This window comes from Populus euphratica, unplaced genomic scaffold, assembly GCF_000495115.2.
Source record: "Populus euphratica unplaced genomic scaffold, PopEup_1.0 scaffold929.1, whole genome shotgun sequence".
NCBI lineage: Eukaryota > Viridiplantae > Streptophyta > Magnoliopsida > Malpighiales > Salicaceae > Populus > Populus euphratica.
In genome coordinates this window covers 1-10756 of record NW_011500789.1, presented here as the reverse complement: position 1 = coordinate 10756, position 10756 = coordinate 1, and the positions used below count along the sequence as shown (strand labels likewise).

General features: G+C 28.0%; 1 protein-coding gene across 1 annotated transcript; it reads right to left on the bottom strand.

Annotated features, from left to right (window-relative positions):
* Positions 1–5461: 5461 nt before the first annotated feature.
* LOC105116371 (major pollen allergen Ole e 10-like) lies at positions 5462–7908 on the bottom strand. Its single transcript, XM_011013702.1, has 4 exons — positions 7614–7908; positions 6347–6685; positions 5955–5985; positions 5462–5778 (listed from the first exon to the last, which is right to left on the bottom strand). Exons 1-4 carry the CDS (start codon positions 7666–7668, stop codon positions 5679–5681), a joined length of 525 nt encoding a protein of 174 aa, XP_011012004.1. The 5' UTR covers positions 7669–7908; the 3' UTR covers positions 5462–5678.
* Positions 7909–10756: the final 2848 nt, after the last annotated feature.

Genomic DNA, 10756 nt, shown 5'->3' with positions numbered 1-10756 from the left:
GATTTGACCTGTGATGTACCAAAAATATGTTTAAAGAGACGGCAAAAAATAGAAATTTAAAGCTTTAACTATAAGAAATATTACTTTTCAAAATGTTTTTTTTATTTTTAAATATATTAAAATAATTTTTTTATACCAACATATTAAAACAATTTAAAAATACAAAAAATAATTTTAAACTAAAAAAACCTTCAAAATTTTTAAAAAATATGATCCAATCAGACTAACAAATACTATCAAAAAAGGTTTGATGAGAAAAAAGAATTGCACATATAAATACTAAATTCTCAATTTTATTCTTTAAAAAAAAATATAAAACTGTAAATTTAAAATTCATTCCTTTATTTTTCATATATATATATAGAGAGAGAATATAAATTATAATTTGAAAGTGTGGTTGAAATTATTTTTTAAAATGTATTTTATTTTAAAATATTTTAAAATAATATTTTTTATTTTTTAAAAGTTATTTTTAATACTGAGAAGAAAAGTTTACATGGGCTGAAACCGCCCCCCTAGCTTGGGCTTTGGATGGGACATAGGCTGCACCCTATCTAGGAAAGCTTAGGCTTGGAAGCTGGGGTGCAGTAAGCCTATGGAACAAATGGACTGTTTTTACACAGTCCCTAATACAATTAAGGGGTTGTTTTCCATCAGCCTATATATATATATATACACACACGTGTATGTATAAAATCTCCCATCTATTAAAATCAAGTCAAATCTTAAAAACTAATTTTAAATAATAAATTAACATAAAACATTAATTTTAAATAAAAATTAAAATTCACATATCTTTCTATTTGGTTCATAAAATTGTTTAATTCGGATATATGAAGTTATATCGAAATGATTAAATTTCTCTCTTTATTTAGTTTTTATATTTTTTATTTTTTATTTTCAAATTTTAAATCAGAAAATTAACTCAAGCAAGATCAATTGCCTGTATAAATAATAGGATTGTACATTGAAATTATGAAATATTTAATAAAAATATTTTGATAAGGAAAATCTTAAATACATTTTATATTTTATCATCCTCGTTTGGGAAAGGACACGAAATAAATTCAAAAATAAATACAAACAGATTGATCTCTTTACAACAAAACATGTTTATATTTATTGAAAATATTCTACGATAATTATGAATTAAATATTTATATCTAATATAAAAACAAACTAAATTACCCTAAATGAATATGTGGTTTAATTTTAACTTTGTAAGATTCTACTTTTAATATTCCATTAAAAATAATAATAACCAGTAAAAAGAATACACCAAAAAAAAAATCTATATTTGAAGTATTTTTTTTTAATCTTCAATATTTGGTTTAAGATTTTATACTCTATAATATATAGTTTCTTAAATAATATATCTAGGATTTAACTTTCCAAAAAATGATTTATATTGACTTAATAATAAAATAGAACTATAATGGTGAAATTCACTTTCCAATTAAATAGCCATTAATTATCGACTTAATTAGTCTTTGATCGAAATTTTATTTGAATCATGAAATGTTTTATGATATATTCTTAATACTCATTAATTAGATAGAACGGCATTTGCATGCATTATTTATCCCAGAGATGTAAAATAAACTAAGACAATGTATTTTGTTAGAGAATGTCGTGGATGGAGGTTTTCAAACATGATGCCTTATCCCTCGGAAAATCAAAGGTTAATTTTCTTTTTTCTTTTTTCTTTTTAATTTTTATTTGAAACTTAGATGCCATTGTTAATATTAATTTGTATAGTTGTCTCACCAGAACTCAACATTACTCTAAATCACTAAATTATTATGTCAATCCTTTCACATCAAGTTAATTTATGTAAATTATTTTTATTAAAATTATATTTTTAAAAAATAAAAATAAAAATCCGTGTTTCTTAGTTGACTGAGAAGTCGCTACACTAGTTGATTCAATAATATTTAATATTTAACTAAGTTAATTTTTTATTTCATTCCACTTAAGTTGTAATTTTTAAATTAACTTTAAAGTCAAGTTGTTTAATAATCTATTAATTTATGTAAATCAAAATAAATTTACCTATCCAAATATTTTAAAATAAATTATATGTCAAATACTAGGAAATTTGAGGAAATACATGGCTAGTAATGATGCAATATATTATTTCATATTCATATGATTTAAATGTCACTCTAATATAAAGATGAGGAATTTATGTATTAATCTTCTACGATTTATTTTATTCCAATTTAATTATCACATATTGGATATAAAAAAAGAAAAATATAAAAATAACGAGTTTTTATTATTAAATTTAGCTGTCTAATGGTTAGATATGATACAAAACAAAAATGTAAATCTTGTAAGATAACATTGAAAAAACATATATAAGTGAAAAATACAAATCTGAAACTTATAAATTATTTTAAAACAATAAATTAACATAAAAATTCAATTATAAATATTTTTTTTTCTTTTTTCTTTAGGGACCATCGATCCTTTTATTTCAGAACGGGAACCAAAAGCTAGAATGCAAGACGCTCGTCTTGTGCTTTTCCAACCTGTTTGGCACACAGGATGTAAAGATTTGAACGATTGCATGCAGGCCCTGCTGGGGATTCAACCTGCAAGTCAGGTCACCATCACAGCAAGGAGTGCTCTGTTCTTTCGCTGCCCTTCGTAGCCTTGTCGTCGTTGCATATCATCTCCCAATTTCTCATTGTAGATTGTAAGGAGGATGACTTTGTCTTTGCATTGAGCAAACAAGGAGGAAATGAATTGCTGATGCTATTTCTAATGGAAGATGTTAAGTATACTCACTAGGTTTATGCTGGTATTGCATGAGCTTACAATAATTTTATAAAAAGTAAGATAAAATAATTATTAAATCTAATTTTTAATAAGTTTTGAAACTCAAAAAACACAAAAAAAAAAGAGTATAACTTGAGTTAACTAGATTTAATTTATTAAACTTATGATTCAAATCATGAAATAAAAATAACTTTATAAAAAATAAATTAAAATAAATTATAAAACTTAATACTTAATTAATTTTATATTAAAAATTAAAATTAAAAAAATAAAAAAATATTTGAACTTATTTTGTTTTTGTGAGGAAAAATATAATAAAATCTTCTTTTTTTAGTTTTTTTTTTGTTAATAATCATGAACATAGGATGTCATGCCTCTTTGATCTAAACGAATGCAGGCCATGCTGTCGATTCAAATTCCTAGATTCACCAGTGAGTCGGGTCACCATCATAGCAAAGAGTGCTTTGATCTTTCATGGCCATTTGTAGCTTGTCTTCATTGCATGTCATCTCCCAATTTCTCATGATGGTGACATTGTCTTTGCATCGAGCAAACGACGTTGAAGTAAACTGCACCGTAGTTTTTAAATCTGATCCGGAATACTAAGCGTTTATCTGGTTAAACCAGAATTAATCTAAATTTTCACCGTAGTTTTTAAATCTGATCCGGAATAGTAAGAGTTTATCTGGTTAAACCAGAAATAATCTAAATTTTATATTGTATAAAATAATTAAAAAATGTTATTTTTAAAAGATATTAAAAAATTCTTAATTAGACTCATCGGGTTACAAGTTAATCTCATATTTTAACCATGTAAATTCTCTTCTTATTTTTATTAAAAATCAGTCTAAAAATCCCAATCATCAATGTAAAGTATCAATAACTGGTGACTTTTGTTTGGGGCTACCTCATGGAAATCCTCAAGCTATAGAATCAATCTTGCAACTTATTTTTTTTAATCATAATTAGAACTCTAACATGTCAATTTGTATTTAATTAGATGTTTTTATTAATAAAAGTGATCGATAATCATGAAAAGTTCATGAAAAATCTATTTTTCTAAGCCATTGAATCTTCAATTAAATTGAGACTTGTCAATTAAACTGTTTTTTAAATGGATATTAGATCAAAAATGATAAATAAAATTATTAGGATTTAACATATTTATTTTATTTAACTTAAAAAAAATAAAAACAAAAAAGAAATTAAAGGCTATTGCTCTTATTTAATTGGTCTTGATGGGATCGGGTTAACTAAGCCCAAATTATTATAGCTAATGATCAAAATATTACAAACTAATAAAAAAATTATTTTTTATTTTAATCTTCTTAATTATTATATTTTTTTTATAAGAATATTTACTAAAAAAATATTTGTAGTTTATACAAAATATAAATCAAGTGCGTAATAAAAATAAAACACAAATAACAAGAATCATTATTTGTGGTTTAAAATTGACCAGGTGGAAAAATACTAAGAATAGCCGGAAAATACCACTAATTGAATACCTAGTTTTTAAATTTTTCTAATTTTAATTGAATTTGTCCTAAATTAGATTTGTCTTTTCAATTATATCCCTAATTAAAGCAATTTAGATTTTCATATTTAACCACTTAGTGTAAATTCATCTTGGTTCTTTGAAGTATTCAACTTGATCCATTTAACTTTTAATTTTAATTTTTTTCTTTAAATAAATCTCTAATTAAGCTTTTATTTTGTCCACGTGTCTCAATCTCATCATTGGCTCTTGAGTTTTTCTAATCTTAGCCCAATAGAATTTAGACTAAGTTCTTCTCCTTTAATTTCTCTTCAACTGAATCTTCGTTTATAACCCAAATGGTCCCAACTTAGTTTTTTTTTACCATGATACTTGATTATTGGTCTAATTTCAATCCAATTATATTTTTAATTTTTAATTTTTTAATATATTTTTGTATTGTTTAACTCTTTATGATTATTTCTAAATAAAAATGATAAGAAATAATTAAAATTAACTAAATTTACTGAAAAGATATTTCTTTTAGATTTATGTTTTTATTTGAAGTATATGAAACAAGTAAAAAACAAACGAGATTTAACTTATATACGCTAAAGACACATCGACCATATTTACACCATCCTCAAAAGTGTTTCGTTTACCCCTTATAAAATAAAAGATTAAAATTTTAATCTAAGGCTTTGATTTCTCTTCCATTACCTTAATTATAAAAATAACATTCAATCATCTAAATATGATAGATATCAATATGATAGATATCGATTTAACATGACATGTTCTAATTAAATAATTATTTTTTGAATAATTATTTTATATGATAAATAATAAATAATATATAAATATTATTAAACCTAACTCAAAACTCGATCCAAATCTAAACCCCTCTTCCTCCCTTCCTCTCTCTCTCTTTATATATATATATATTATTAAACCTAACTCAAAACTTGATCCAAATCTAACCCCCCCTTTTCTCTCTCTATATATATATATATAAAATGAATACACATATAAATTTTCTTAGAAGAATGAAGTATAAATATTTAAATTCTTTACTTGTTGAGTAATTAATAGAATATAGATATAGGTATTATCATCCTACTTAATTAGCACAACTGTCCCATGGAATTTAGGGAAGTTTGAAAGAAAGGAAAGAAGAAGTAAGCACATAAGACACTGGGGAGACAAAAAGGGAAGATTTGATTGCATAAACAAAATTAGATTCCTAACCCATGAGCAAAGATATGAATAATATCTTTGTAAACCCAATTACAAAGTACTAATCTTAGCAAAATACAGAGAATACCATGATCTTATGGCTTCCCATAACATAAAGTTTGGTAAAAGGACATAGTCAATATTGACTATCCACTTCATTCACAACTTGACCGACCAATTATTATCTTCTCAAGTACAAAAGCAGCAAAATCCCAGCAAACTTCACCCATATAAAGCTTGTTTTGCACTTGAGTGAAGAAGGTGCTGACGACCGGACGGATCTGCAAAAACCCTCCAGAAAGGTGTCTGACATTAGAATGTTAATGTTTGATTCCTTGTCTTGGTATATATGTTCCCTTTCACACTATTCTTTTTTCTTTTAAAGAAGAAAAGAAAACCAAGTGTGTGAAAGGAGAACAAGTATATCCTATTTAGAAAGAAAAACAGAAGAGCATACCCAGGTGAAGCAAAGTTACATTTTCCATGACCTGCACAATAAAATGGGGTTGATTAGTCGTATGGTAAGAGCATACTTGGCTATTCGAGCAGACTTGAGTCGAGAGATATAATTAAATATCCTTCGTGTATTGCTTTCTCACTCACATCCGAATCCCACAAAAAATACGAGTAAATATATGTTTGATATTATAGTAAATCTGTAGTTCCAACAGGATATTTCATGTTGAATTGAATTCTGTAATCCCACAAAGTTGATATTTCATGCATAAATCTGTAGTTCCTACAGGAATTGAATTCTAATCCTACTCTTCTCTACATCATGAGAAGCAAGAATAGCAGAAAATTAGAAGAGTAAAAGAAGAGAGAATGTTAAGCCAGGTGTTTTCTTACTGGGATCAATGTTGGTTACAGAGGCAGTTCCTCCAAAATTGCAAGCTATATCAGAATTCCCATTTTGTTGGTAATAGTTGTTGAAAGCATAGGAGGCATGAGACACAAGTGTGTCAGGATCGAAACACGCTCCACCCTGTTGGATTGGTTTACAATCTGCCATGCCTAGACCACAGGCCCAGTCTAACGCATTCTGTAAATCAATTTGAGAGACACCAGGGAGGGCTACACACCATGAGGTTCCACCAAGAAAAGTTGTGTTTCCCTCTGGAGGTGACAATGTTGTGACTGGGATAGCAGCCTCTGCTTTCTCTTGCGTTATAGTCTCCATTGTCAGGACTAAATGTTTGGACAGAGAAAATCAAAGGGACAAAAAAATAATTAAAAAGGGATGATCTCAGAAACATCAATGATGCAATTCAAGATTTCTATCAGTAATCCTGAAGGGAATGAAATCTAAGACACACAGTACAAATTCTTCACATCAACCTCCTACGTTCATAAAAATTTAATAAATTCTTCTAAACGTCGACCCTAAAATCCAAACCTAAAACATCAAAGAAATGAGCATGTCTCCTTAACCACAGGACCAGCCGTTTGAGATTTATCGATTGGATCATAACCAGGCCAACAGAGAGGGGGGGAAGGGCAAGAAGAAGGAAACAAAGCTGCTGTAATATGCTCTTTACTTATTAATTGTTCTTGTACCATAAGCAGCCTCGCAAATAGGTTCCTGCAGCATCAACTAAGACACGCTTAGGAAGTAAAGTGTTCCTGCACACTCTTTTTTGTTTGATGTCTCCCCTGTGGTTCTCAAGAAAGTGTGTTTCCTTGGTAGCTGGTATCTTGAAACACATAAAACTAGATTAAAAATGTTTAAATGGGCTTGGGATATGGGAAATCTAGAAAAACCAAAAGGCAAAAACACAGAGTTAGCTAGGGACATTGCTTGAAACTGTTAGTTTGGATAAACAGTCAAAATGCGGACAGACACCATCACCATCCTCTAAGCATTCTGGTAATCAGGCTCTAGAGAAAGAAATCTTGAAGCTAACCTGGGCCACCAGCCAAAAAGAGGAAAATTATACTATAACAGTACATTTTTATCAAGTTAATACCAAAGACAGAGGATACTAGCTAATCCAACCTACATCATGGAAGCCATGATGAAATTCAACAGTAGCCCAGCAAGCCAAACCCATAACAAGAACTAACCAGAAACAAGCAAAACCAAGGCAAAAACTATAAAACAAGGAAGAAAACATACCTACATAAAAATGCAGCAACAAGAGACATGGCAAAAACAGTACTTTGTTTCTCATCGTAAATTCTTCGAAGCCTTAATGAGAACACTACTAAGTCTCAACAAACACACACACACACACTCGCAAGGTACCTGAGTGTTAATGAGAGTGATATTAATACTGATAAAGGAAATCTTGTTAGCATTGCCAAGAGAGTGAAGGGAATCCAGCAGTTTCTTCAAGGGAAATTATGTTCTTTCCCTTTTTTGGGCTTTAACACAAGTAGCGTGATGCAAGAAATGGTTCAGCGTCTAAAGTACTTGCCTGCCTTTGACAGGCCATATGAGGCTTGTACAGGCATGAAATACTAGTCTGAAATTCAGGCTTTCACATCCATTTAATTTCCCCCCTAAGGTTTGGGAGGCTTTTCAATTCCTTCCCTAAACCTTAGTTTTGTATCAATTAGCTCCCTAAAAGTTTCCCGAAAGTTTTAATTCTTTGCAGGTATTTAGGAGTTTGGTGGCTTTTACTTTAGGGTTCATTCACTTGAAAAAATATCAAATCAATATATTTTTTAGTGATTTTTTAATGATTTTAATATGTTGTGTCAAAAATAAATAAAAATTATTTAAATATTTTTTCAAGTAAAATATTTTTTTTAAATTATCTTATACCACAGTACCAAACACCCACTTCATCAATTAAACTAACAGCATTCTTAATGAAACGTTTATCCTTCAATCATATCAAAATTCATAAAACTTGTTACACCAAAATCTAAACCTATTATACACCACATTTAATCTAAAAATTAACACAATTAGCAAATAAGAAATCAAATGAATTAATTATTTTTTTTACAAATTTATTGAATGAGCAATACTGATTAGGATAATTGTTCTAAAACTAAAATTAAAATTCAATTACAAAAAAATTCATTTTTAATTTGGAAAAAAGTATAGTGTGTAAATATATAGTTAATTATATATTATATTATAGGGAGACAATTGAAAGAAAAAAGTGTAGGGGGGAATTCAGGAACTCTGGAAACCTTAGGGGGCAAAATAAAATATAAATATAGCATGATTCTTTAAAGGTGAGTCACAGTCCAGCAACAAAAAGCATTTTAAGGCCAGTCTTTCCGAGTTACAACGACATGTCCTTTGTGAGTTCAAGTTATCCCGGATTCTTTCCATTTCTCACAATGCTATTTCGGTCACATCCTCACGCTGGGCTTAGGCAGTGCAATAAGGCTTATTTTCTACTTCAAACGGACCTAAGCAACTTTTTTAAGAACAACATTTCTTTAAGAATTTTTTAGCTACCCCATGTATGCCTCTAAAAAAATTATATTAATGTAATACATATTATTTTATATAAAATATAACTTAAAATATCATCTTAATTTAATTTATAAAAATGAACTGATTCTTTGATATTTTTTCTTCAAAAAAAAAAGAATCTAAATATTTTATGAATCCTTTAAACTTTAATTTTATAATTTTTATTATTTATTGCATGTATGTTTCTAGAGTTTATCTCTTTATAATATCATTGCACTCTATTTCTTTCACTACAACAATTCTTATTTAAGCAACTGAGAGTTTTATATTTACCATAAAGAATTTTATACAAATTATTAACCTACTAGTCATCTTGGCTTATCATATACTAGCTATTAGTCATCTTGATTTCTCATTATAGGTATTCAGCCATATTGACTAGAAAAAATAAATCAAATTTCTAAGTAATTAATTGATTATCCAAAACATAAATTTTATTATTAAGCTACTTTGATTTTTTAGTACATCATTATTTAGTGTCGTTTGTAGAAAACTAGTCTAAAACCATTCGTTTCTTTCCAAGCTTTGCTTTTAACATTTATAGGTCATTTAATGATACATTTAAACTAGAACATGTGATGAATTTTCACTTGACCACGATATCATTGTCGTTTGCTGCTCCTCGTGCTTATATATAATTACACTACAAAAAAAAAAAAGCTTAAGTAGAATGATTACTTGGAGATTATTTTACCTCCACACCCGTCAAGTCCTTTCAGGAGTTGCTAATACCATTGCGATACACATGTATATAGTCGATACTCTAAAAACACTTCCTTTGGCTACCATGAGATGAAACTCAGTTACCAATTCTATTGTTCCACTCTAAACTTTTTGAGCTTTCTAAAGCTCAAAAAATTAACTCAAGATGCATTATTTTTAATAGAAAGTAAGTTTATTTTGAAAATAAAATAATTGCATCCCTACCATACAATTCTTATCGGTATATCTATAGTAGGGGTTCTAGGCCTCACAAATTCTTTAGGGATTAATTTTGGATCTCCTGCCTCTCCAATGCAATCTTGAACTAATACGACTCAGGTTTTCAAAGCTAATAAAATCTCTAAGGATTAAAAGGAATGAAAACCAAACATGAAAAAAAACATAAGAATGAAATTGCAAGAAACAAATAAAATTTCTAAGTCATCTCAAATAAAAAAAATTAAAAAAAATAGAGACCAAATTTGAGCGATGAAAAACTAAATGAGAATAAAATTGAAAAAACTTTCTAATTTGAAGTGATTTTTCAAAATAAAACAAGTAAAACATAAATTAAATTTAAAGAAAAAAGAAATTTAAGGGTTGCTGTGATTTTTTCATGAGCAACACGTAAATGGAGGCAAATAAGAGAGAAATGAAAGGGAGAATCAAAATGGTGTTAAATTAGACATAATCACTATACATGCATTACCCATGAAAGAAGAGAATCTCGAGACGCATCAAATGATACGGTGAAATAAATTTATCCACCATGGAACTCAACCACACGATTCATTCGAAGACAAGAGTGTGGTTGATATATGTTATGCATATATTAGCAACGTTTTGTTTATTTTTTTATTTTTAACTTTTATGTATCAAAAGCAATATTACTACTAGATCAAATAGTGATTTCTAAAATATCAAATTGAAATTACAAATTCACTCTAAGAAATTTTATTTTAAGGATGATAGAGTTATTGCATTGTTTTTTTTAAAGTAAAAAACCAAGAATAACCTCTATTCATACCTAAGTGGAATCTTGCTTTTAAGGGTATTCAAATAAATTCTTTGTAGAAAAAGTTTATAAAATGACAAAAATATCCCTCAATAATTGTAGATTA